Source organism: Coturnix japonica, chromosome 9, assembly GCF_054131305.1.
Source record: "Coturnix japonica strain WE chromosome 9, WE-NBRP24, whole genome shotgun sequence".
Classification (NCBI taxonomy): Eukaryota; Metazoa; Chordata; class Aves; order Galliformes; family Phasianidae; genus Coturnix; species Coturnix japonica.
The window spans coordinates 29,834,701-29,862,516 of record NC_140671.1 but is presented as its reverse complement, the minus strand read 5'-3'; the positions used below and the strand labels follow the sequence as shown (position 1 = coordinate 29,862,516).

Genomic DNA, 27,816 nt, shown 5'->3' with positions numbered 1-27,816 from the left:
CCGGGCAGTCACGGGCGGGGCGGAGGGGGGGGAGGTTAACCGCGCCCAGGCTCTTGCTTCCCGATGGCTGCGGGGAGCTGAGCGGGGTCCGAGTGTACGAGGAGGAGCCGAGACCCGGTGGTACCCCCGCCCCGCTCCGTCGCTCCTTCCGTGTCTACGCCCCGGCCCGCAGCCGTTCTGCCTCAGGAGCGCAGCGCGGGCGGCTTCCCCCCTCTCCCCTCCGCCGCCGCCCCTTCCCCTCCTCAGGCCGGCGGGGACGCGGGCAGGAGCCGCGGGCGACGGCTGGAGCGGCCCTGTGGATGAACAGCGGCCGGAAGGGCAGGTAACCGTGTGAAGGGACGCAGGGTGGCGGGCGGGGCGGCCATATAGAATCCTTTGGCGTTCCTATCTCCCCGCAGGGAGTCGAGCCTCCTCGTCGAGCCCCCCGTCCTCAGCGCGGCCCCACCCTGAGGCCATCTTCCCTCAGCGCTCTCCTCCATCCCTGGTTCCTTCTTCCTCTGCGTGGCTGCGCCCTTCCACCCCGCTCCCCTCCCCCCGTTCTTCCCCATTGCTGCCGCACTTCTCTTTTCCCTCCTTCCTCCCATTTTCTGCCGTTTTTTCGCCTCTCCTCGCCCCTTTTCTCCGTCTCCTCAGCCCTGGGCGGGAAGGGCAGCTCGGCGCCCTCAGCATGGCGGGGTGGAAGGACCCCCCCCTTCCCCCGCTTTCCCCCATCGCCGTTCGAGCCTCCCCTAAAAAAGAAGCGTGTTTAGAGCCGGGAGAGGAGGAGGAGGTGGAAAAAAAGGTGGGGGAGGCACCGCTGCTCTCCCGAAGGCGAAAAAAAAGAGAGATTGGGGGGGGGTGGGTTGGATTTTTGTGGGGTTCCATTTTTAATGATCTTTAAGGGTTGGGGGGGTGAGGACGGTGTGAGTTTCCAGAGGGATCGAAGCGACGGGAGGAGGAACGTTGGGAAGAGAGAGTGAAGGAAAAGAAAGGAGCTGTGGTGTGGCTGCTGTAATGGTGGAAAGCTGACGGAGAGAGAGGAGGGTGAGGCACATGCGGGGTGAGACGGCTCCAGCCCTGCGTGTGGGGTCCTGGGGGGGGGGAACGAAGGGAGGGGGACGGGCAGAAAACGTTTTGTTCCCGTTAAAATGGGAGCGAGGATGGGTTTTGTTGGCACATCCTCGTCCCCCCATCGCTCTGCATATCGCTGTGCTTGTAGCAGCCGTCAGGAAGATCATGGAGGGTGTTTCCTGCAAGAGGAAAAAGGAGCTTTTTTTCTCCTTGAAGATGTTAATACCGCCTCTGCTCCTGCTTTATTATCGAGATGGTTTAAAATCTGGTTTATTTCGTCTCCTTTTTAACCCGTGGATTGGGGGTTTTAAATGGGAGGGTTGTTATTTCATGCTGTGAATTACATTAAAGGGGAAAAAAAAAAAGAGCCTTTTAATTAAAGAAATAATCCAGCAAGAAATCCGAACGATCTAAAAGATGGCAATTTATTATTCCCGAGGGCGATCTGAAATCTTAACAAACGTGATGTTTCATTATTATTCTTTAGCCATAGGTGGGACTGCTTTAAAATAAGGCATCCTTATGCCACGTTATTATGTATTGTCCCCACAGCAGAAAATAGGAGGAAAAGGGATTGAATGTGAGGGGTCCTGGGGATGGCTCTGGGGAATTGATGGAGAGGCGATGGAAAAGCGGAAAATTCAAGGTTTTGCTGCCCCTAATCGTGAGACTTAGCCCTTATTTGAAGCTGATCTGGCAGCCACAAGGATGTGTGCATGGAGACAAAACGCTGCCGATGTGTGTGAAATGCATTGCAGAAAACGCAGCCTCTCTTCAGTTCTCAATTGGTTCGAAATGTGACATCTTAAAGGACTTCTCTCCCCCCCCCCCCCCTTTGTGCTTTAGGAGAGGAGAAAGAGAAGGGACGATAATAGTGTGGTTGTTTTGGTGGCTGCCGATTAAACCAGGGTGTGTGTTTGATTTTCTTTTCGCTGGGAATGAATGGATCTTTCTGTGCCTGGGCCCAGTAGCTGCAACAAGATGGCGTTTGCAGCAAGGCAGCTCTCATTTTTCAACTCCTCCTCACCACAGCTTGGCCAAACTCGATCTTATTTCGTAATTGTATTTAGATTTACTTTCTCGTTGGGTTTGCTTGCTTCTTTTTTTGGGGTTAAGAGGGGCAGGAGGAGCGTTTGGAGGATTATTGCAAGAAATCGGTGGGTTTTTGTTTTATTCTTTTTTTTTTTTTTACGTTTTTTTGTGAGCCTTTCCAGATAGGAACTGGGTGGGAGGAGTAAATAGTTTTAGTGTAACATTCACATCGGCTGTTCCTGGACAAAGAGGTGACACAATTTTGAGGTTTTTATTGTGTTTTTTGTGTTTTTTTTTAACCTTGCAGTTCCTGCTTAATACCATCAAAATGTTCTTTGTTTTTCTTAAGCCTGTTGCTGAAAAAAATGGTATTTTAAACCTAGAAGACAGGTATGCAAAGGCTTTCCTGCCTTTGTGCTGCTGGTTCCTGCTGCTCAGGTAACAGCCAGGTCTCCTGCAGGCGGTTCCCTCCATGGAACATCGAAATCTCCCATCTCACTCAGTGCTTGTGGTGGGCGGAGGCTTTTTAGGCTTCTTTTGACCCCAAATTGTTACCATCCTTCTGTATTTTTATGGGTATGAGTAAGAAAGGCTTTAGGGATATTAAAACAGTTCTGTGTCTCTGTGATACTGTAAGATAATATGGAGATTTATGATATTATAGCTTTGAATTTATTTTTTTTTTAAGGACCTTGGGTTGATAATTTTGGTGAGATTTCAGCATGCTTCCAAGCTTCTTAACTTTGGTCACCTAAATAAAATAGCTTGGTTAATATTTGGTATACTGGGCTCGGGCTTAAAATAATATAGAACCCAGTAGGAAAAAAAGAAGAAATATCATTTTTGTCTCCTGGATTGAGATGACCTCCAAACCCTTGGTAACATCAAGCTTTCTACTAGGGTTTATTTAGACTTTACATATAAACCAGTGCTTTGTTACTTTATTGTAACAGCCATAGCCCAGCTGTCCTTCATACAGATGGAAGGAGAAGGCCCACATTGCAGCTGGGGGTTGTGTGCTTGGTTCGTTTGTGGTGGTGTTTGTTTGGGGGGGAATAATAAAAGCTGAAGTCATCCAAATGCATGTTGCTCCTGTGGTGTGTCAGGAACAACGTTTTAAAGAGAATGATTCTCTAATAAACTAGTAGTTCCATTGCTGAGTGCTTCTAATGTGCTGATGTACTTGGAATCAACTGGTTTTTGGTAGTAGTACTTTGGCCTTTCAGTATGGGATTGGAAAGGAGTAGAAGGAAGGGAGATCTCATCTTAGGATAAATTACTTGTATGCATGTCTTGTCCCTGCCCAGCTGCTGGGTCAGTACATTGTAGGCATCCTGCTGTGACATTATTGACTATGTGTAAATCCTGGGAGATGGGAACCTGAAAATTCAAGTCTTCAGACTTGAAGAGAATTTATGTGTAAGTAACAAATACAATTTAGTCTTAGGGTAATGAAGAAATAATGTAGAACTTTGTGTAGCTTATTCTTAATATCCTCCAAGAATGAGCATTCTACAGCCATTAAAACTTTAAACTGGACCAGTTAAAACTAATATCTTGAGAAGAAGAAAAGATTTCAATTAATGCAATTAATTCTGAGATGGTTTAATTATAGCTCTGTAAATTTCTTGTGTTTTTAGGATGCTTTTTCTTGAAGCAGGATGATGTCAGCTGCAGTACGTCATACCAGGAAGTCGTGGTGCTTGGAGGCTTCGGTTTGGTCATGTGGGAAACAACTCCGTGTTAACTGTTTCTTCTTAGGAGTTGTGGTTTCCCAATCACAGTATGAAATGAGATACAGTTCATATGGAACTAGTGCTGCTTTTGCAGATTCTTACACTTACTGCTTTAGTTAGGAATACTAAGAAAGCATTGCATTTATTTAGTTGCTACAGTAGAAGAGCTCCTTGCTGCCTGGGGAGAATGGCAGTAGATTTGTCTCCTGTATGTCAGGCTTGGCTCGTGTTGTAGTCACTGAATTGGATTAAATTCTTACTGTCCGTGGATTTTGGCTCTCAGCATTAGTGGATTGGTAATTGATATTCTCAATTTTAATATCCAGTTTTAGCCATATGGCAGACCGTATTGTTTCAAGAAGTCCATTTAGCGCTGGTTTGTTGCTAGTAAGTTGAAAAGAGAAATCCTGCTTTCAAGTGGTTGAATTATGCTTTGGCAAATCTTCTTTGGAGTCTCTAATGCCTGTGTTTGTGGCAGTGTGTAGGGTTATTATTATTCTTCTAACAGTATTTTACTGCTCATGTTGGGAAAAACATCCGTAACCTTGAGTGAGATTTTAAATGTTAAATATGATAGAAGGTGAAACTATTTAACCGAGTCTCTTGGTTGCTCAGAGTGCCATCTCAAAGTGAAAAGAATGCATTGTATGCTCAAAATGGCTTTTTCTCCCCAATGATAATGCTGCAATTTGTATTAGCCAAGGTCTCCACAAAAAACAAAAATACCCCAAGTCTCTATGTTTCTATTTAACATAGAATCTCCATATATTACTTCTTCCCAGGCTGTCTGGTGTGCCAGGGATTGGTGTGCTTGGATTTGTTTCTCACCAAACAGAAATGTATGCAGAATCTGTAGGCAGCTGAGCCAACTGGTAGTTCAGCAGGATGTCCAGAGGCTTTTAAAAGCATTGAGCTGAATGCTAGCAGCACCTTTGAGATGCCCAGATCCACGTGAGTTACTGAGGTTTGCTTTCCCCAGTATGGTCTTGGACACCCAGGGCTGGTTCTTCATAAGCCCAGTGGGAGAGTAATGACTTCAGAATGTTCATCTGCCATCTGGAAGCAGCCAAATCCTGGTGCACTACCCGTGTCTTTTGCACAGTGTCACTGGGATGCTGTGTGCAGCTGGCCAGAAAGTTGTAAGTGTAAGCAAAAATACATCTACAGGGATGTTATGGAAGTGTAAGTTGTAGTGAGTTACTTCCAAGACTCTAAATTCTATCCAGGATTTTTATTGTGGTCCTGAACGCTCAGTTGTTTAGTTATTAAATAAGGACCCTCCCACAAAATGTTACACATTGACCTGGTTATTGAAATTACAGTTCATTGGAAGGTGAGGGGGAAGGGAGAGGATGCAGGTGCAGGTTGAATCTGTATAGGTTTATATCAAGAGCTCAGAAATTTCTTACTGACTAAAGTATTCAGGTAAATTTGTGTTGAAATTCTTGTTCTTTCTAAGTGTTTTTAGCTTGAGGATTGTTGAAAATGATAATTTTTTGTCTGTTATCTCAGATTGAGGAAGAAAAGAAAGGTAGTATCTGATTTGGTGGGATTGAAGGGCAAAATGTGCCTTGGCAGTTTTGGAATCCTAAGGTATAAATGGAAATGAGTCTGAAGACCTGAAGAAGGTGATCTTGGGAAGCTTCAAGGATGTGAGGTATGAGGTAGCTCTGTGACTGATGATGGTAAGGAATGGCTACATCCTCAAATTATTTTCATTGGTAGTATTTATAATTTTTAGCTCTAAAGTAAAGGGAAGGAATTATTAAATATCTAATTGCTGTTTTAATGAGAAAGGCTATTCATTGCTCTAAGTAGTTTCCTTGAAACTGCTTCATTAAAAGCGTGTTTATATTTGATTAATTAGAATTTCAGGCTGTCAAATCATTGCAGTTTCCAAAGGTTCTCTATGTAGCAGAAAAATACCCTTCATATGTTTCAAAGATTAATTGAATTTTAGATAGCAAAATACTTTGGCTTTTTTCTGTGTGTTCCTACACTGCTCAGAGAAACAGGAAGGTTCACTTAAAGCTTGTTGCCAGTGATGCTGCTCATGTTTTCTCAGATAAGAATATCATTTTGCTGCCTTCTTGGGGATTGCAGCAATGCCTGCCAGCTCTCCCAAAAAAAGAAAATATTAATTATCCATAATTGGAGGAATTTGATCATTTTTTGCAGCTTGATGTAATGCAGTGCAATATTAAAAGCTACATAGGGTTTTTTGATGCTATTTACAGCTGTGTGCAAGGTACTGTAGTGACTTTGCCGTCCTTATTGGAACATCTGTGGTAATGCAGGGTATGGTTACTGGGCTTCCTTTGCTGAGCAGGCTGTTAAGCCTATAAATGTTTTGGGAGATTATGTAGTATGCTCGTGTCTGTCCAGATGTCACGCCTTGCAACCTACTGCCTGGATATTGGTGTCCTTTTGTGACAGAAGACTGCAGCTTCTGAAAGCAGACAAATTGAACTGCCCCAGTACGTTCTGTTTTAAAATCAGAACACTTTGTGTTCAATTGAGCTGCTGGGGCTATTTGAGGTATTTAAGTGTTGTAGAGAAGCAAGTGAGGGGTGGGCTGCAGGTCAGAGCCCCGTAATTGAAAATAGATGATGATTTGAAAGGCAGGTAGAAACATTCACTCTGTGAATAGCATTAACAAGAAGCCTTCAAACTTTATTTCTTATCTGTGTACAGCAGTATTAATTTCTAGTAGGGTCTTCATAGTGAAAATCGATGTAGTGAGTCTGTTCCTGCCATATATGTAATTAGCTCTGCTCCTTTTAAGTTTAATTGTTGAGCTGATGCATCTTAATTAATACAAATGATTCAAGGTATGTGTTAGATATTGAATATAGCAATACTTCAGCTAACTATCAGGACTTAGATCTGCATTATATGAAACATAGCACATGTTTTTGGTAAATAAAACAATGCTCCTCAGTGAAGCAGGCCTGTATGTGTGTGCTTCAGGATGCCAAGGAGAAATCTGGTTGTGATCCTGTTGGGTTTCTCCAGTTCCTAGATTTGCCTTTTCCATTTAGCCAAAGAAATGTGTTTGAAAGGTGCTGGTGGTGATAATTTTTTCTGTTTGTCTAGAAAAACAAAGTAGACGTGATAGTCTGCTGCAACCTCTGGTACTCAAAATAAGATTATAGCGTACTAATTAAAGAACTCTTTGTTGGAACATATGTTTGGTATTCCTGTGGCATGCTCTTTGTGAATTGATAGAGCACTGAAGATTCAGACAGATACGTTCCTGTCTGTGTCATGAGGGTGTTGTCTGTGTGGAGATCAAGAACGATTCGCTTGGTGCTTGAAGCAATTCAATTGTGCCCCAGGTTGCATAGCCCTGGACTTTCACTGCAGGCTGGCAGAGATGCTATCTGCTTAGTGGTGCATTGGTCTGCTGTGCCTGGAAACTTGGGCTTAGAATTGCGTTTCTTGCTCATCTGTACCTGTTATAATGGATGGTCAGCTTGTTGTGGATGAATGATGCAGTGTCGTCAAGAAGCCCAGTAATCCTCATACTTGCTTTTCGTCTGACTTCTTCCCTTAACTCAGATGGTAGGATTCATAATAAATGAGGCTTTGCGGTGTTACTTATTTGCTGCTCTGGGAATTGAACAGAAAGCATTAAGCTTTGTTACTAAGCTAGCACTGTCTGTGTTTACCTGGATGCTTACCTTGGGGAATTCCAGACTCGCTTCAGTTTGTTCTGATTTCTCAGTCTGATTTATTTTGTCGTATCTTTTGTTTCTGTTCTTTTATATCCTTGCAGCTGTGAGTTAAACTCAGAAGGGATTGCTGTGGGGAAGGCAGGTATTGCTGCCCTCTGTCGCAAAAGGTAGCACAGACATCCGCTGTTCTGCTGCCTTGCCAGTTCGTAATCTTGCATGTGAAGCAAACCAGGATGGCAAATGGTTTATTGCCAGGCACCGTGCTGTAAAACTGTGATAGATCAACTCCTGGTTAATGAGCAGCTCAGCCCTTACGGAAGATGACAGAACTTAGAAACGAGCTGAGAGGGAAGCTGGAGCTGGAAACAACTACAGCTTTGTTGTTCACGAGGCAGTCCTTAATATTCTGTATAGAGCCTGTCTTCACAGCTGTCCTTTCTGTTTTTAAAGGGCTGCAATAATTGATACATTACCTGTTACAGTTTGTGTGTTTTCTGTTTTAAAAACAAACTCAAAACCACCTTCCCCTTTGTCCTTCCACCCCACCCAGAAAGCCACATAGTTCTGCACAACAGCGGTGTTGGGTGGCTCCACATAAATGTGTTGTTTTATTATTTTCCTTTACTTTAATCATCAGATTTGTTTCAGGAGGAATACAGCTGCTACACAAAGAGTAATGTGAGGAGTTTTAAAAGGGTTAATGCAGCACTGTAGAACGAGGAATGTACAAGCATGAAAGCAGGTATTTCCTGTCCTGTTGTACCTTTGTGCTTTCTCTTGTGCTGTCACCAGGTTGTACTTGAAGTTTACATTCCATATCACATTAAGCATTGCTGCATTGTCTGGTCTCAGATGCCCCTTCTCTATCTGATGGCTTTGAGCTCTCCTGTATTACTCTGCTTTTCAGTCCATCAACCTTGTTTTTGTTCTTCCTGCTCTTTACCTGAACTGGTTTTGTATCAGCAGTACATATCAAAACACAGCAATTGCTGGGAGAAATCAATGAGCGCTAGGAGGTATAAATTATTGCAATGAAAACTAATGGAACTGCTTGCACGTTGACTAAAGATGGATTATGTTGATTGCAGGGCTAGGGAACAACGTATTGCTCAATCTATTTTGGTATTAAAAAAAAAAAAGATTAAGGAAATCATGCCATATTTTAATCTCTGAGTCATCTTTATCTGCTGTATGCATAAAATACTTCATGTTTGTTTTAAAGTCCACTGAAATACTGTTTTTCCTTTGTGTTTCCAATGGTGCTCTATTAATCAGTTCCTCAGTGTGCACTTCCAGTGAAGTACCATGTTTTTGTTGAGGCAAGATGTGGCAGTTACAGTAGTTATTTGTAATTATACATTAGGCAGGTTAGAACTCAGCTGTCTCTGCAATGGGATACCTGGCCAATTGGATGAAATTGATGCAGTTTGCTGATAGCCGTGTTGCTCTTTGGAAAGGAGAATTGCATGAAGGGAATTCTGAACAAAGCAATGGAAACTAACATAACGACTTTTAACATAAAAAATGTTGTTGAAAACCATAATTCTTGTTCTTAGAATAAGTTAACTTTCTGTGCCAGGAATTTACCAAGAGATTCACATTTGAAGTGTTTTAAGTGTGAATTTCTTTCTGAATGAAACAGAAAAGGTGCAGTTAGGAAGTTTGACTTGAATTCCTGCAGTTAAAATAGTTATTAATGCTTTAATTACTTCAGAGATCTCTTAAGTCCACTTTCTTGAGCTGAGTGTGCTTATTGTAGTCCCCTTGTTTTATTACATTCTCTGCTCTTCCTAGAGTTAAGATTTTCAGTAGTACACATAGCTTGCAGATGAATTTAGGAAGGATTAATCAAGTGACCTGTTACAGCCTGGACTTTTATGCTTAAATATGACATCAGTATGATATTTTTTTTAAATGTAGGTCATGGGATTAGTGTCAGGAAATGTGAGCATTCTGACAACAGGGATGCTGTGCTGTCTTCATGAAGGCAGCTTTTATTCACTGCTGTGGGCAGAAGGAGTCCGCCATGAGCTGTAGAGCTGTGTGTTACAGGTGTGTGTCCCTGCTATGATCTTCATTGCTGTTCTCTGCTGATCAGTATTATATTTTGATAGAATGGCAAACTATCCTAAGGGTTTATTTTCAAATAAAGGGAACAGTGAGTCCTCAGGTATTAGAGAATCTGGGTATGCAAGCAAAAGCTGGTGGTTTATGCAAAGCAGGTCCAGCTGGACATGGATGATGTTCTGTGTGGCCTTGCTGCATGATAATAGCCTTTGGCACACTGAGGGTTTTGTACATGAAGTTAACCTCTAAACTTCTGAAATACGGGTTTGTACTCAGAGTTCTGAACTAAAATAATGATCTCTTGAAGGGTATTCTGTAACACGTTATTGCTCCTTTGACTTTCTAGCTATCTGATAAAGCTGCTTAGGTTGAAAGTGAGGACTGATCAATCAGACTGTGTGGATAATTTTTGGTTTGGATGTACAGAACAGCTCTGAAACTTTTGCCTTCTGAGAGTTACTGCAGTTTTGTATTTTTAGTCAGGGTTGCCATGCCTTATTACTTGGTGCAGAATGCTGTGGGCATGGGGATGCTGGTTGTACCAACCACTGGTAGGGCTGGCTGATTTCCATGTGCTTTGGTTTAACCACTCGAGCCATGCTTAAAGCATAGTGTGGTCCTTCCTGTTCTCTTCTGTTTTAAAAATCCCACTTCATGATGGTGAGAAGCTCAAACTCTCTGCTAAGTAGGGTTCTAAGGGCTGATTAAGGCAGTGTGTGTATCAAGTTCATTACAATAAGGATTTTCTGCTGAGCCAGTACTGTGGTGAAGGAATGGAGTGGCCTATAATTTTCATGTTGCTTTTACCAGGCTATGCTTTATCTAAAAATGGAAAATTGTGGCAATTCAAATCTTTAAGTGGTTTGTCTACTTTTGTTCTTAAATGAGCTCCATCTACAGTGCAGAAGTGAAGATATCTCAGTGCCAGGCTTGCACACTGCAGGCATCATAGGATGCTTCAGCAAACCTAACTGAAAATGGAGCCTGCTTTTGGTGTGTGTTTGTTTTTCCCCTGGCCTTGTAATGGTAGTATCAGATGTGTTTGCTTCCTCAGAGGTGTGGAAAGGGAGGAGAAATTTGGCTTTAAGTGTGAGTTATTGTTTTGTGTTTGAAAGTGTGTTCTGGCATTAATGAGCAAAACTGCTTACACTGTGGTTTCATAATCACAGCACTAAACGGTTCATCTATAAATGGGCTTGGATGAGGATGACCCATATCCTAAGTAGCTTAACCTCCATACCAGACACTGAAGTAGTTTGTAAATTTTCCAGCTAATAGTGAACCATAAGGTCATAAACTTGCATTTAATCTAAGCTCTGCAATTCAAAATACATGAAGCTGCAGGCTGGCTTTGTGATTTAAGATGACTTGGCTTCATTACATTCTTGCTTTACACTCAGACTGATCTTTCAATGATCTGATGTAGTGGTTTTGGAGATGTGTGCTCAGGTGTCCATTGGCATCACTTGTAACCTGTCTGTCTGTGTGGTAGAGACAGATCACAGGTGTTTAGAATGTTAGAATAGGAGCATTTCAAACCATGGAGTGAATTATAATCATTACTGTGTGCTATTAAAGAAATAAGTGTTAAGCTTCATGAGATGAACAAGCCTTTAGGTTACATCAGCATTATTGCTGAGGCTGTGCCCCCTCTCCTTCAGGAAGACAAACCAGTTGTTCCCATTATGTTGCCAAAAGAAGTCTATGCTTTGGTAGCTGAATTTCTGCTGAATATGTAACAAAACTTATGTTGTTTCTTAATAATTACATTCATTTTGATGTTTTTCTTTCCAGAATTTACATGTTTGACAGCAGAAGTTGGCTTTCTACTGTAGTGAGAGAAAATGTAAGTAGAAGAATGAGGTAGTTCCTTTTTTTTACCCTAGTTTTTGAGAGACATGCTAACTTTAAAAAGTGGCTAACCAGTTTTAGTTGTTTTAGTCTGTGCTAGTCTCAAATACCGATCTTCTACTTTAGTATTTGGATTCGTATGTCAACAGGAAGGATTTAAAAATGGTCAGGAAACTTGCTAAATAATAGATGTTAGTGCCTGCCTTCCTACAGAAATGGAACTCACAAAGCAGAGGGAGACCACAGATGAAGCTGTTTCATCTCAGTGGGACAGGGAAGTAGGAGGAAAAAATAGATTAGGAGGGTTATTCTCTCATGAATGAGAAAGTACTCACCAGCCATGTTGTGACACTACAAGGCCAGGTTTCTTGTGAGCAAAGGAGCTCGTCATGGAGTTCTTTAAGTGTTTTGGTATTATTTAAGTAGATATTCTGTGTAATTATAATTGTTACTAATTTTTTTGGGGGGGTAAGTGAAACCCATATTACTTTCCAGGCTGTAACTTAAAATGTTTCTGCCTCTTGTGAAGCCCATTAGTATGTGATAAGTTGTGTGAGAAGCATTTTCTCAGTTAGATTTGTTATTTCTCTTTACTATATATTAGCTGTTTTTTCAGAAAAGCAAACTATCCCCCAGGCTCTTTCTCTTAAAGGCATCTCCTGAGGTGTTCTCTAATTACTTACCATGGTCAACCTTAGATATCATCTGCGTTCTTTATTTTTTGGAGGTGCAGACACTGGAACTGAACTCAGTGTTCCAGGTACAGAGAAATCATTGCTGTAGACAGTGTCACTCTGTTATTGCTGGTATTTTCTGTCCTATTTTTTGTGTAAACTTTTCTTCTGTTTTAACCAGCGCCGTGTGTTAAGCAAGTAAATCTTTGAGCTATTCCTCGTGTGTCTTAGTATGGCTTTTTTCACTTCAGATAAAGGTTCTATCACAGAATCCTGTGTGATCTCATCCATTTCTCACATTGTATCCCTGCATACTTTCCTGTGATCTGTGGCCTCTAAAATCCCTTGTATCTGTAGATGTGTGCTTCACAATCTAAAGGTATCTGAATCCTTTTTTGTTTTTTTTTTAATCTTTTTTTTGAGAAGAGAGAACCACGAGTTTGTCCTGCAGGCAATTAACATTCGTACTTACTGAGTGAGAGTCCAATAGGAATCAGTGTGCACTTTTGTTTAGGAAAAACAAGAAAAAGCAGATTTTCAAAGTCAGTATGACAGCAAAACGCTGGAACTAACCGTGGATTGTGCATAATTCCTTTGTCATTGTGAAAATGTACAAGCTGCTGTACATGTTACTAATAGGATTTATAGTATCTGATAGATTAGCACAGCTTCTTTTAATCAGATGACCTGCTATGAGACTGTTGGGTAAGTATAATGTGGAGCCATTCTTACAGCTGCAAATTTTGGACTCTTTGTTTTTGCCAATTATGCCTATTATTTTCTGATTGTTCCTTACATACTGGAGTGATGTGTATTATCACGTTAGGTATTGAGGGAACAAATACAGAGTGAAATGCTGTTCATCTGGGAGAAAGGTGATTTAGCTAACCTGCTTATGAAATGGTTGCATTCAGGAGTTATTTTAACAATAAAAACGTAAGCCCTGTGTGTTTGCCAGACTTAGCATCAACAATGGCTTGATGGGATTACTTTACTTATGGAGAGTAGCAAACAAAACTCCACCATCAAGGGATAGACCATTCTATAAATACCTGCCTTCATTTGTTGTGGCTTGAAAAGTCAGTGTTCTCCTTTAAGCCCTGGAGGTTACTTGCAGAACAGGCTATGTAGTAGAGGAGCAGGCTTTATCTTTTCTATAAAATTGTACAGAAAAATGAAATAAAAAGGAATTATTTAGTAAATTTTGCCTCATTGCTCTTGTCAGATTAGAGAATCATACTTTAATAGCTCAAGGATGTGTTTGAATGAGGTCTGTTGTAGTTCAGCATAGGTAAGCATTAGTCTACATATGGAAATGATGTTATTAATGATAGCTCAAATAATTGGGCCTCACTGTATAAACAGTTTGAAGTTTGGAAAGGATATTCAGTGTCTAGCATTGAAATGGATTTGAGTTCTTAGCCCTTTAATTGTTCTCCTGTCACTGTTTTTAAGGTTGTGAGCTTTATCTTTAAATTAGGGTTGTTATACTGGGATCCTGAGTAGGTTTGCATTTGCAGGAAGCATTGGGAAGTTTTACAGATTTCATAAAGCTTTCTATTCATATTTCAAAGATTCTGTGTAGAGTTCAATATATCAGCGTCTGCCTAGACATAAATCTTTTCTGTCTTCTGTGGCACAAAGCAAAACGATAATGGAAGTCACGATGAGTGACATGATAAATCCTTTTAACATAATTTAATTGCAGAACTATCATATATGGAGAATAACAACTTAGCTGTTGTCAGTGCCTGTTTTTCTTAGCTGGGAAACAGAACGACAATGTTTTATTCTTCTACTAGCAAAGTTGTAAGAACAGATTAGAGACTCGGGTCATTTGGAGTAGTGAGGAATAGTGAACTGCCTTGCAAGTAGGTGTATTATTGTCCCTAGCAAGAAGAGAATTATCTACAAGGTATACTTGTCAACAAGATTAGGGGGAATTAGGCTTAGAGCAGAGACACTTAAGTACATCAGCCTGTGGAAAGGTCTTGAGTGAGTTCAGCAAAGTGAATCTGTTATTCTGGAGCAGCCTGCCTTCAGGAGCACAGTAACACATTCACAGGGAAGTGAGGTAAGCTTGAGCTTGACTGCTGCCTATTTCATCACAGCTGTGGTGGTAATTTGAGAAAAGGAGTGTGGAGCTTCATTAGTGACTTTGCACAAGGCTGACTTGACTTAGAAATGAAATAACTTGCTTCAAAACACCAGAAATAGAAGTATTATCCTTATTAAACTTTACATTTCTCCAGGAATCCTTCTTCTAGAATGCACTTCAATGCCTTTTAGCATGCCAAGGAACAAAAAGGTATTGTTATGTGATATTAAATTGCACTTGTTTCTGATGAGCCTACATATTGTATATTGAAGCTTCTGCTACTTCAAGTGCCATTCCTTTATAATTTCTTTGCCTTAGCTGATCTTGTTCCTGGTGTGAGTGTGTGGTGTGCTGTGGTGATGTTGATTTTTGGGGTTTTTTTGGTATGCTGGTAACAGTACCAGTAAGTTCTGCTGACTTACAGTGCAGCTGAGAAGTTCAGATGCAACTGAAAGGGGTTTTTTTCCCCGCAGGTTCAGATTTTTGGCATAGGTTTAATTGCACAAGACTTGATGTAAAAGAAATAGGGAAATAGCCGAGTCAGCTGGTTGGTTAACCCATAAATTTACAGACCCATAAATCTTTCAGAACACTCCTATATTTTGAAGCTCTTGGCTTCGTTAGGATTTTCATTTCCTGAGTGTTAGCGAGTTCAGTCAAGTTGGCAGGAATCAGAACTTCCTGTTGATGTTCAAGCAACAAAGACTACAAAGGGAATGTGGAAATCTGGTTTAAACAATTCCTATTGATGCTGTGTCAGAAATGCAGTTCAGAGTTTGGAGGTGCTTGGAATGCATAAGGGCTGACTTGGAACACCAAGTGTAAAAGTGTATTTTAATTTTGCTATGTATTTTTGTATGTATATGGTATTACAGGCTGGCAAGATGTTGAGAGTTAGAAGATTTTCTTGCAGCAAATACAGAAGCATGAGTTCTGGCAACTGACTGGGAGTCAAGCTCCATAGAAGCCTTAACAGTCATAGTTCTGTTCCTTGGACTCACTAATGTCAGCAGTATTGGACGCTTATCGCATGTGTGGGTGTAAAGGCTTTTTAGGGATGGTAAACCATCTTGAGATTATTCAGTAAAAGGAGGCTGTCCTTAAAACACAAGTGAATGACTGTCTTTTAACATGGAGTTCATGAATAAAGTGTTTTAGGAGCTTAGGTGTATTTAAACTTAGTAAACAGAGTCTGTTGTGTGTAATATGTATATATATGACATATGTGTGTGTGTGTCTGGCTAAAAGTGGTCAGGAACTGACTGAAGGTTGCGTTCTGATCATAGTTTTTATTGTTTTTGAAGGGATTTGGGCTGTTCTCCCCTTCTGTCACCTTCTGTAAAGTGGGAATTGGATGGAAATTGAAGCAGAGCACTGTGTTCAAATTGATGTGTGAGTTGGGAATAGACCCTCACTTCTATAACAAGGCAACAGAGACTTTTGACAGTCTACTGGGGTCGGTACTTGTGTAGAGGGAGCCATGTATCTGCTTAAGTCTGTGGTACCCTATAAACTGTAGAACAGCTGACTTCCTTGCAGCTCCTTCCATGTCTGAATCAGTGTTGCTGATTGTGTTACCACTGGCTGAAAAACCTTGATGTAGTTGGGCTGCTTCATTTGAGCACTTACAGGGATGGTGACTCTGCTGCTTCCCTGGGCAGCCTGTTCTAGTGCATGACCGCTCCTTTGGTGAAGAAATTTCTCCTAACATCCAAGCTGAATCTCCCCTGCTGCAACACGAGGCCATTCCCTTTAGTCCTATCAGTAGTTACATGGGAGAAGAGGCCAACCCCACCTCACCACAATCTCCGTTCAGGGAGTTATAGCAGGCAATAAGATCTCCCTGGAGCCTCCTCTTCCCCACACTAAATAACTCCAGTTCCCTCAGGTGTTGCTCATCGGACTTGTGCTCCCTGCCCATTACTGGCTGCTTTACCCTTTGCTGAACATACTCCTTCAGCATCTCCTTATTCCATACATAGAAGTTTTGTTTCGATTAAATGCAAGAGAATTCTGTTGCGTCACGCAAGTTCTGGTAAGAATAAATTGGCACTATTTTAAGCTGTATGCTACACAATGACATACCTGCGTTGACTGACATTAGATTATTCACCCTATTATATTTTTAAATAAAGCTGTATGTAAATCTTCAATGTAATTACCTGTAGCTCTGCAGCTGGAATTCTGTGTCCTAAATCTTTATCTTAATCCTATCATTGAGTTGCTGTGTCCTTGAGCAGAACGTGTTAAGTTTTGGACTGTAATTTCTTTCTCTGAAATAGAAGTGATACCATCTGAAGTTCCTTGTACTGTGCCTGGAGAGGTTGCTATTTGCTTAGTGGGAATTGGGCTATATATTAACTTAGAGAAGGGCAGGAATAGAATCCCATATTTAGTAGCTAAAAGATCTGAAAATTTAATGAAGTTTATTTTTAAGAACAGTCTTTAGAGTTTCTTAATTCCTTGGAGAGCAGTGCATGCTGCTTCTCAGTGTGACTGGGCTACTGCTGGAGGAAGTGATGGTTGTGTGCTTGGAGACCCAGTTGTAGAATGGTTTGTCTTACATGTCAAATGAGCAAATACACCTTGAGAAACAGAAAAACACCGAAAGGAAAGAAAGGTGGTTAGAGGATGATAAAAGTCTGGGCGGGTCTTTTCTTAACTGGATTTTGGACTAAGCTGAACAAGCAATCTTAAAGGGCTTAAGGATGACCCTGGAACTAGAAGAGAGGAAGAGACCTGGTTTCACAATGAAGTGAGGGGCTTTAAAGGTAGGAGTGGAGATTTTGAGATAGAAACTAAGTGAAATTCCTTCTTTAAAATACTCTGGGTATAAACTTGATGACATGAGAGGATGAAACATTTAAGTTCCTTGAGGTCACCAGTTTAGAATATTAGCTATTACAATGAGAGAGCATAGAGTTGGCTCTGGTTGTGTGGAATTGCTCTCTTTAGGGTTCCAAAGCTCTGTAGACCATCAGAAATTATCCTTGTTTTTCCCCTTGGGAAGGGCTGCCTCAGAGCTCTGGGGAAAAAAACAAACCCCTCATGCTTGCCAAGATAAATAAGCTGATTAAATCTTAATGAAATAATATGTAAAGCTGCTAGCAAAGCATTTGCATTATTTAATAATAAAGGGTCAGTTCTGGCAAATAAAGCGTTCTCAACTACCAGTAGTCTGTTTTGTATGTTTTTAAATAACCTGCAGGTGCTTTACATAGTATTTGAAAATGAATCTAATGTTGTTCTTCAGTAAAGGGTAAACTTTGTTAATGTCCTTTAGCATCTTACATTTACATTGTATGGAGAAGTTCTTCAGTTAAATTCAGCTGTACCTCAGCTTCTACAAGTAGAGAATGCTTGTGAAAATGCCAGCATCATGGCAATGTGGAAATGCCAGTGTATTTCTAGAACAGATTTACAAAGATGAGCAATACGCCTGGTGGAAAATACCTATATGCTCATTCCAGTAGAAAGCAGTCGATTTGTTGAGTAGCTATATACAGAACGTTTGGTTGATAACCATTTCACTGTGGCTTCATTTATGACCACAGAGGACAGGGACTGTGATACGTTAGTGAGTAATTTGGGACATATTAACGGCTGGAAAACCAGGTGTTGTGGTGGAGATGTGGCTTTAGCAGCACTTGTTAGGTTGAGGGAAGGAATTCAAACATTGGAAAAAAATGTTAATTTTATTCTGACAGTATTTCAATGCTGGGATCCTTTCTGGGAAATCTCAGGAGAGACATTAACAATTGACACGAAAAAACCCAACAACACTTGTGAATGATCTTCTATCCAGATAATAGAACACGCTTCTCATAACTGCTGTGTTTCAGACAGAGTTCATAAGGGCCTTTTGACAGCATTTTACAATTGCCTCTCAGTATCTAAATATTTTAAGTTCTAATTTTGTGTCCTGTGGAGATGTTCTGGCTTTCCTGTCTAACCTTACTATTAATTGCTGCAAGAGTCACTCTTGGTAAATTTGAGTTCATAAAAAACTAAATAAAAAAAACACTAATGAAGGAAAAGATTTTTAAAAAAAAGAGATGTGGAGGAAAGGAACAAGTCCAAGTAATTTTCTATTTACTGTGGGTGGAAAAAATAGTGAGCATGTGTTCTAACCCTGTATTCTAAAGATATTCCAGAGAAAGTCACCTGTATTTTGAAGATTAAAAAACATCAGTGATTGGTTTTACAAATACTGTTTGAGATAACTCAAACTGTCTGCTCAGTTAATTTAATCTATGACTTCTGCTAATTCTTCTGTTATTGCTTGTCTTTCAGATTTCCGGTTGTTTGAGGGGTGGCAGCAAAGCACACCTTTAGCACAGGAAAATGAGTGAGCTTGACCAGCTACGCCAGGAGGCTGAGCAACTGAAAAACCAAATCAGAGTATGTATTTCATCCGTGGGTCTTTAAGTTGGCAAAGATGGACAGAAATGTGATGCATAATGGTTTATTTTCCATAGTGTCAGAGTTAATGTAATGAAGTTCACATATATGCAACTTCACACAGGTAAATCCACAAAAAACTGTTAAGATTGGATTAGATCAAAATGAATGGTTGCCAAAGCTTTTGTGAGCCAGACCATAAGCCACATTTCCATTTCTCTCTCAGTATTTGTTTCACTTGCTCTTTTCAAGTGTAGTTCTGAGGAGCCTAACTAAATGAGAATGTATTGGGGACAGTAAGTTGGTTCCAGATAATGACTTTGTACTGAATAAGTAGTCAATGGGTAATTCAGAAACATGTGCTTCACTTCCTATAACTATGAGAAAACAGGCTGAAGAATGAAGATGATTAAAACATTAAATCATGGTTAAAGGTTTGCAGAAACTGTATCTGTGGATTGTTTTGTAAAATGGCAGTAATAAGGTGAAGACTATAGGAGTGTTAATATAGTGTTCTGAATAAACGGCATGTCTGTTCTTCTGTTACTAAGTAAAAGGAAAGAAGTCTGTTTATCTAAAGATACAGTGTAGTCCAAATGACATTTGTTTTAGGTTTAATTTGAGAAATGTATTATGAAGCCTGACATGAGCTGGAGTGAAGTCAGTATTGTAATTCATTGTGGAGGGAAACATATGCAGAACAAAGTTAATCTGTTCTTTCAAAATGAGTTCAGTGACAATAAATGACTTTAATACAGACCTATTCTAAATGCTCATTGATGCTGAGATTCGCCAGGACTTTGTAGAGGTCTTATGCTTTAGTAGGAAGGACATCAAAGAACAGATGACACTGTCTGATGTCTTATTCAATTTGGTCTCTCTGTATGTATTTACCTTTTTTTCCTGGGAAGTTTGTTAGCAACTTGTTTTTTGAGTAGGTCAAAAAGACCAAAAAAAAAAAAAACCCTCCTGTATCTTGAGAGCTTAAAAATAACCAAACCAACAGACCTCATCTAGAAAGTGAAACAAAAACTGTTGGCTGTTTTTGTACATAAGTTGAGACGTTCAAGATTAACTTTAGCCAAGTTTTATTTGGTTTGCTTCTTGCATGTTCCTTCCATTAGTCTCCAGCACCTATTTTCTAAATATTCAGCCTTATTTGGTAGTGGTTGAATTTGACCTGAAAAGGAGCACTATGAAGTTTTGCTACTTCTGTCCTTATTCAGAAGAGGTATTCTTTTAATCTGCGAGTTAGCAAAACTAAGTAAAGGTATTGCCTGACTCACATGAAGTGCTTGTCTTCATTGTTCTATCTGTTTATCATTTTTAATGTATAGGAAGTACTTTTTTTCACAGCTTTTTTGGCCAGTCAGCACACAGGAAGTATCTAAGCTGACTGTAAAGCTCAGATTTATCACTAGAACTGCACACTACCAGTCTCTAACTCCACAGAATGAATCTCTGCGCTCTATTATGATGCTTATTAATCTGGATATATTGTTTCAGCCCCTTCAGACATAAAAGCAGTCTAGAAAAAGAAAATAGAGTGTATTACTGCATGAAAGCATATAAAATACTGCTGTTATGGAGTACCATTTGTGCTGGAATAAGCATAAACAGATTTATTAGTATTACAGTTTGCTTTTGGTGCTTCCAGTGAGTCTCAATGATAAGCCTTCAAGTATTTCCTTTGGCAAATAGTTCTATTACAGCAAAAGTTAAGTTCTCTAGCTGTTTTCTTTGTCCAAGCTGTGTTCTTTCTACTTAATTCTATAGTCAGAAACTTCTTTCAGATCTTCATATTTTTCAGATACTAGGTTTAGTTTTCTGTTTTCTCCTAGAAGTTGCATATACTTCTCTTACCACTGCAATTGAACATTCTTATGTAGCTTCAATAGCTGAGTCCCTTTGAGCTGATTCTGTCCAAGCCATGTATTACTGTAGGACAATTTGTTAACTCTAATATAATTTGTATGAAACAAGCCTGATTAATGAACGCATCTCGTGTGTTATTTTTCCTGAATGTAGTAGAAGTTGCATGTCAATACGGCTGGATTCCTTTGCCGGATGTGAGGTTTCACGACAAGGAGATTTCAAATGCTCGGCATGTTTTGACAGCAGTCTGTCATGTTATGTTCATGCTGCAGTTACGACGGGTCCCTTCTGAATAACAAACCAAAATGCTTTTTAAACATTATTTTGTGACAACTTGATTAACTTGACAAAACAAAGATTGAACAGAACTTCTTCTGAGTTCTTTAACTCTTCTATTGCAGGATGCTAGGAAAGCGTGTGCAGATGCCACCTTGGCTCAGGTAAGCAGTGAAGAGTTTAACATGAATTACAAAAGGTACATCTGAGTGGATTTTTGTCTTTTTTTTGTCTTTTTTTTTTTTAATTTTCTTCAAGGAGAATGTGGTGCTGATGTCCAGTTTCTGAGAGCAGCAACCAATATGGAATGTGTTCATGATGAGGATTTTTGTGTCAGGGAAATGCACTTTTCACTGTGCTGATGGCCTTTGAAAAGAAGCAGAGACACTTGCTCAGATGTTCTTGCTAAATCTGTAACATTGGAGACATGAAAAATATGCAGACAATATCCATAAAACAAACTTGCATACTTTTGGATTTGTTGAGATGTGTGCTTGCTGTATTACTGGAAATGTGTGCTGGCTTGGGTATTTTTTATTAATTGGTTTTGTTTTTAACCAGTACTTCAGGCTGGAGAAATTATTGATGTTAAACTTAGCTGCGTAAGGACAGCTAAACTAATTACTTCCTTATGTTGCTATTTACTTACTCCAGAGACTGCTTTTATCTTCCAAAAGTTAAATAAAACAGGAATAATATGATTATAGTTTTCCAGTATTTGGAATGGAAGGTCATCTGGATCTGAAAGTGAGTTATTCATTCATCTTTCAAAAGCAGAGGTGTGTCTATGGGCTGAGATAGTGCACCCCATGCTCCTGACTGTGGGGGAAAAAACAGCTAATGAAATGATGGTTTCTTTAAAGCAAGTACTGCATAAATGAGGTAATTCTTGATGAGGCATTTAAAAGAAGAAATTGGTCAATATAAAAATAAGTAGAACTTCTTGATTTGCATTGCAGTGCTTACTGGAATGTTGTTAGGTATGATGGTTTGTGGTTTTTTTCTTCTGTGGTACTATGAAAAATTCAATGGATGGTACAATTCCTATTTCAGATCACAGCCAATATTGACCCAGTGGGGAGAATTCAAATGCGCACCAGGAGGACGCTCCGGGGACACCTGGCCAAAATTTATGCAATGCACTGGGGGACTGATTCCAGGTAGGTTCACTGCTGTGGAAAGTTGGGTGCATCCAGCTGTTATTTACCTGTTCTGCCACAGAAACCCAGTAGTTCAAAAAGAACATAGGCAACAGAGAGAGCTTGGGACAACTTAATGTCCCAAAGTGCTGATGTCCATTCAGTTTTTATGGACAGCTTAGAACTGTAACTTCTGTTGTAAAAGCAGAAAACAGAGCAAGCTGACAGTATAGATCATCAAACTCATTGAATCTTGAAGCCTATATAGATTGCATTGTATAGAACACAATGTGACCGTATTTACCACTTGTTTCCTCTTCAGGCTTCTAGTTAGTGCCTCCCAGGATGGCAAACTTATAATTTGGGACAGCTATACTACAAACAAGGTAAGATTAACTGTTAAATTGATAATTAATACAAAGGAAGGAAGTACTGTCTGTCACGATTTTGACTGCATTGCTTTGGTTGACATAAGCCTAAAGCTCGATTTCTCCAGTAAGGAATGTAGCAGCGTTTCAAGTGTTTTGTGTATGAAACTGTGCACTGCAGAGAGAAGAAGGCAAAGAGGAAGTTAGTTAAATACTAAGTCTTTGTTTGCTGTGGGTTTCCAGAGTAGGATATAAATGCTTCTGAGGAACAAATTTCTCACTAATTCATTTATAACATAGCATCTGAGCCTAGAATTGGCAGTTCTGCTGACAGTACTTGGAAGTCAATACTTTCCTGAAGCTACTGCAAACTATTAGTGATCAGAGCACTGAAATAATTTGATTTTTATGGAAATTGCTGATTAAACTGAATTCAGGAAAGGCAAACCTGAGGTTTTAATTACATGTTTACTTGATCTGACAAGCTATGTGTTTTCTTCTTGATGCACCCGTAGAGAGGGGGAGAGATGAAAACCTACTGATGCTAAATGATTGAATCAGTTGTTCTGCAGGTGAAGTGCTGATTTTATTTATTTCAGGTGCATGCTATTCCCCTGCGTTCATCTTGGGTCATGACTTGTGCATATGCGCCTTCTGGAAACTACGTGGCTTGTGGTGGTCTTGATAACATCTGTTCCATTTATAACTTGAAAACTCGTGAAGGGAATGTACGTGTCAGCCGTGAACTAGCTGGGCATACAGGTGAGTACATACTCAGAATGGCCTAGGTTATGAGGGCATACAGTGAAGCCAGATCTCCAGTTCTATTCTTTGGCTTTTTGTTTTGCTTTCAGGATACTTGTCATGCTGTCGTTTCTTGGATGATAATCAAATTGTTACCAGCTCTGGCGACACCACTTGGTAAGCAGTAAAATTGTGACATGATTGTTAGTAATGATACACACAGCAAGTCTGTTGAAATAAACTTCATAAAGGTGGTAGTCATCCAGAATATTATACATGATCGATTGTTGCTTCTAAGTTACATTTTTTGCTAGTAATGGAAAACTTGATCTTTCAAGGCTATTACCTTTGGCTGCTCAGTTAAGGCTGTGTTCTCAATTGACCTAATTTTTTGTGATAAAAAGATAACGTTGACTTTTTTTTTGTATAATTTGCCTTTCAGAAATAAGCGATTTTTCTTAAAACACTTCAGTATTCAATATTAATTTACAGTTTTTTTTTACAAAGTCATATTTAGGTGTTTATAAATATGAAAAGCTCCTAGAAAATATTCTGCACTGACAGCAGGTGCAGCTTTTTTCCTTGAGGAGAATGTGGGTGTATGTCTCAATAAAAACTAGCTTCTGGATGAGAGAAGGCCTCAATCTTCTTTTCATTAGTTTTCGTATTATATCTGCTGCTTAAAATCAATAAAGATCTCCCAGGCAGCAGTTCTTACAGCAAAGGTTGTCTAATAAATAGCTCTCCTACACAGTGTCAGTCTCTTTAAAGGCCCGTTCATTAGTCCACTGATTGTGAGTAACTAATGAATGTAGATGTTTGTTTTTATATCAAGGTGTTCCTAAACATAATTTATAAGACAAAAAGGATCTGTTAAAACAAGGCTCATACAGGACGGTGTAACTGTGCTCAGGAGTTACCGTAGCTACTAGTCAGTTGTTTGGATAACGCTTTGTCCACCTCGGATCAGCCAAGCTTTGAAAAGAATGACAAAGGGCAGTGACCTTCTGTTTGCCTAGTACGGATCTGCTGCCGATGGATCTGGTTTGTTGGGAAGTTAGAAGTTAAGGGGTGATAGTGCTATTTCGTATTGTTTTGTGCTCTGATTATCACAGAAGTGGTGAATTTGCCGTGTTGGGAGAGGGATGCAATTCACAAAGTCAGACGTCCTCAGTGAGTGTGGGAAAGGCTATTACCTTTGGCTGTCGTGTTGCCACTGGTGCTTTATGCAGTGGACAATAAAAAGGGCATAAAAGATAGGAGTGTAAATGGTTTTTTAATTGTATCTTTTAATTATTCTTTCAAGCGCTCTCTGGGACATAGAAACTGGTCAGCAGACAACTACATTTACTGGGCACACTGGAGATGTCATGAGTTTGTCTCTGGCTCCTGATGCTCGGTGTTTCGTTTCCGGTGCCTGCGATGCCTCTGCCAAACTGTGGGATGTTAGAGAAGGAATGTGTCGGCAAACCTTCACTGGCCACGAGTCGGACATCAACGCCATCTGTGTATGTATCAGCTTGAACACAAGAAAAAGGATTTCAGTTTGTTTTGTTATATTGGTCTCTGCTCTTAAGCATGTTCTGTATGATGTAATATGATGGAATGTTTTCTCTTAATGTTTTCTGCATCAAGTCTAGCTTGGGAGCTAGGGTGAAGTTGTATTCCAGATGTACAGTTTCAGAGTACTCCTCAGACAGTGGGCTCTATGCCTGGAATGCCAGATGAAAAGCATTTTGTATGTTTGTAACTTTTCTGACTTCGCAGCATAATGTATTTTTCAGCTTTTGAGTAACTTGCCCATTTTAACAGCTACTCTTTAAATTAATTTGATATCTTTCTTCTTTTTTCCCCCATTCTTCCTTGCCCGCTGCTGAAGTTCTTCCCCAATGGCAATGCATTTGCCACAGGCTCAGATGATGCTACATGCAGGCTTTTTGATCTTCGGGCTGATCAGGAACTTATGGTTTATTCACATGATAACATCATCTGTGGCATCACCTCTGTAGCATTTTCCAAGAGCGGACGTCTCCTCCTAGCTGGTTACGATGACTTCAACTGCAATGTTTGGGATACACTGAAAGCTGATAGAGCAGGTAAACATATTTGGTTTTAAATACAAAAAACAAAGTTTATGGGTATAGGAACAGGACCAAGATACAAACAGATACATGGTTCTGGACTGTGCCAAAGTAGTTTTACTTGAATTTCTTAATTTCTCTCTGTCAGCTTTGTTTTACTACATAGATTTCATTTTTTCTTCTAGAATTTATGATAGCTTTTTATTAACATTGAAAATACAGCAGGGATTTCACAGCTTGAATCAGTAAGGTCATAACTTGAGGAATATACAGGTAGAATTTTGGAGCTAAGCACTTTCTGTATTACTTCCTTGTGAATCCACACAAGTTTGTGCTTCAGGAAGGAAAAGCATTCAAAAACTGAAACCAGAGTTGTTCAGAATTCTTGAAGGAATAGACTTAGTCATTGCAGTGTGGCAGCCTCACTGTTACTTGAGCAGGAAAAAGAAAGCTTCAGAGCAATGTGACAGGTTTGTTGCATATTATTATTTCTAGGTGTCCTTGCTGGTCATGATAACCGTGTCAGTTGCTTAGGTGTAACTGATGATGGTATGGCAGTGGCAACAGGGTCATGGGACAGCTTCCTCAAGATCTGGAACTGAAGTAAGTAAGTATCAAACTAATTAACTGTCCTTATGTGGCACTCAGTGCTTATTTCCAGGTCCAGACAGTTCTCTTCTACTGATACTGCAAGCATGTAATTCAAGTTAGAAAAGTCACTGGGGAGATTTTGTGTGTTTGTTTTTTGTTTGTTTTTGTTTTTAGAAGGCTGTTTAATGTATGCAGCAATGTTTTTATGGTAAACTGCTCTTTCACTTTCCTGGGAGGGATGGCTGGTATGGTCTGTAGAGTCTGGGTTGGTAAATAAGTGGCAGTCTTAAAAAGAGTGAGATAATGGCTTAATGCATCAGTGGGGAGTGAGAATATAATTTGAAACTTGACTACAATTTATGTAAGTGCAACTCTTAACCCATCTTTCTGTGTGTTAGAAGAGTGGCGGACTCCGTGACTGGAAGAAGTTTCCAACGATTGAAAATTAAAAATGATAGCATATTCAATCCAACTATACTAACTTGGACCCCCATCCTCCCCAACTTCAAAGGGCAAGATCTTTTCCGTCTCCTGTTGCTGAAATTGAAGAGCACAATTACCTTTCCAAGAAGAATTTCTGTGTTGTAAGCAAAATGAAATAGTGCATTCCTTTTGGGACCATGTTTTGTTTTGTTTTGGTTTTTTTGTCTTGAGAATTTAAAAAACAAACACTATCATAAAAGCATGACCAGAAAATGAACTTGAGCATAATTGTGAAACAGTTTAGCTTTCACTGTAGTTTCCAAGTCGAAGTTAAGGACTTTATCTCACACACTTGCAAATTTTAAAGTCATGTTTGTAGCGGGATTTTTTTCAAGTTTCCTTTTTAAATACATTTGTTTATGTATTTAATTGAGCAAAACAAGGGAGTCCTAGCCCAGAGCACCTGGGGGTTGTTAACGATGTAAATTTAGTCCCTACTTTTTTTATTTTATTTTCTAGTATCACAGATAATTGTTGCACAAAACTTGGCATATATAGGATAACGTTAAGCAGTAAGGTAACCAAGCACATGCTGTTCAAGGTAATGAATGCTTGTTTAAAGAATCCTTTCACGTTTTATGGATAACAAATGCAATCCTTGGTCCCTCCTACCCCCTCTTTTCACCACACTGATTTTTTTTTAATCTGTTTTGGTTTTGTCCACTTGAAAGGGCAGTTTATATATCCTAACACTATCCTGTAGTCTCAACAACCAGGAATCTCTGTTTTCAAAAGAGACCTATCCTACACTTGGGTATTGAGTCAATTCTTTGTGTATGAAATGATGTACAAATCAATGTTTTGAAAATAATGATCTTGAACTTTCTAAGTTAAACAAAAAAAAAAAACCTTTTTTGATTGTTTGCCATATTGGGTGGGTTTACTCTTAGAATCGCATGCTGTAGAAATGCTAAAAAGTGCATATTGGACTAAGTCCTTAGATGTTTTTTTCTTTGAAAAAATAACCTGTTTAAAAACTGTAACCATTGTTGCTGTATTCATTTATTGTTGCTACTCTGTGCATAAATCTATGAAGAACTCAAGTAAAAAGCTATGCACGTTTTGGAGTAGCGTGATAAGTCACTTTTTTTTTTTAAGAAAAAAAAAAAAGAGAAACAGCCTGTTCAAACAATCGCTGTCAAAGATTTTGGGGTGTGGGAGGAGGGAACCTAAACCATCTTCTTTATAAAATCAGTTCCTCACAGCCAGTTCCTCTTGTAGGATGAGTCCTTTGCATCTGATTAGAATCATTTTTGTAACAAGCAGGTTTTCCTGGCTTTCTTTTCAAATAAAATGTTAAAAGCAGCAGTGTTTGGACAGCGGATTGTTCTGTTAAACTTTCCTATCTTCTCACTGTATCCAGAAATGCTCCTTCCTAGCAGCAGTAGTAGCTTTTCTCCATTTTGTTTTTTCTGCAACATTCTGTACAAAAATGTGCTGTAATTGTGCGTTAGGCCTGGATTTGGCATAAAAGATGAATTCCTTCTTTCTCTCTTTCATGAAACTACTCTGTAGAGCTTTTTCCACACCCTGTATCCCTCTTCACCTTTTGTATTTAATTTTAAAGTCAGTGTACTTCAAGAAAGCTGGATGCAAGATAGATACTATATTAAAATGTAATGTTATTTAAGATGTAATAAAGCAGTTTGACATGAGTTTTGACTGATCTGTTT

The 27,816-nt window shown here is 39.6% G+C and overlaps 1 protein-coding gene across 13 annotated transcripts; it reads left to right on the top strand.

Annotated features, from left to right (window-relative positions):
* The first annotated feature begins 6 nt into the window (after positions 1 to 6).
* On the top strand, positions 7 to 27,798 carry GNB1 (G protein subunit beta 1). 13 transcript variants are annotated; one of them, XM_032448802.2, is made up of 12 exons: positions 7 to 322; positions 11,357 to 11,408; positions 18,479 to 18,586; positions 20,863 to 20,901; positions 21,791 to 21,897; positions 22,199 to 22,262; positions 22,844 to 23,006; positions 23,099 to 23,165; positions 24,295 to 24,496; positions 24,868 to 25,084; positions 25,565 to 25,672; positions 26,059 to 27,798. In XM_032448802.2, the coding sequence occupies exons 3-11, from the start codon at positions 18,530 to 18,532 to the stop codon at positions 25,669 to 25,671; spliced, it is 1,023 nt and encodes a 340-aa protein (XP_032304693.1). In that variant the 5' UTR covers positions 7 to 322; positions 11,357 to 11,408; positions 18,479 to 18,529; the 3' UTR covers position 25,672; positions 26,059 to 27,798. The 13 variants fall into 13 exon arrangements, with proteins under 13 accessions (XP_032304693.1, XP_085365240.1, XP_015737694.1 ...); XM_085509114.1 differs by having other exon boundaries at positions 25,565 to 25,676; XM_085509120.1 differs by having other exon boundaries at positions 240 to 1,023.
* The last annotated feature ends 18 nt before the right edge of the window (positions 27,799 to 27,816 follow it).

Bases quoted from the DNA above. Each gene is read 5' to 3' on its own strand.
- GNB1 (XM_015882208.3), top strand. From the start codon at position 18,530: ATGAGTGAGCTTGACCAGCTACGCCAGGAGGCTGAGCAACTGAAAAAC. The intron at 23,166-24,294 runs GTAAGCAGTAAA...TATTCTTTCAAG, and splicing joins AGCTCTGGCGACACCACTTG to CGCTCTCTGGGACATAGAAA. The intron at 25,085-25,564 runs GTAAACATATTT...TATTATTTCTAG, and splicing joins ACTGAAAGCTGATAGAGCAG to GTGTCCTTGCTGGTCATGAT.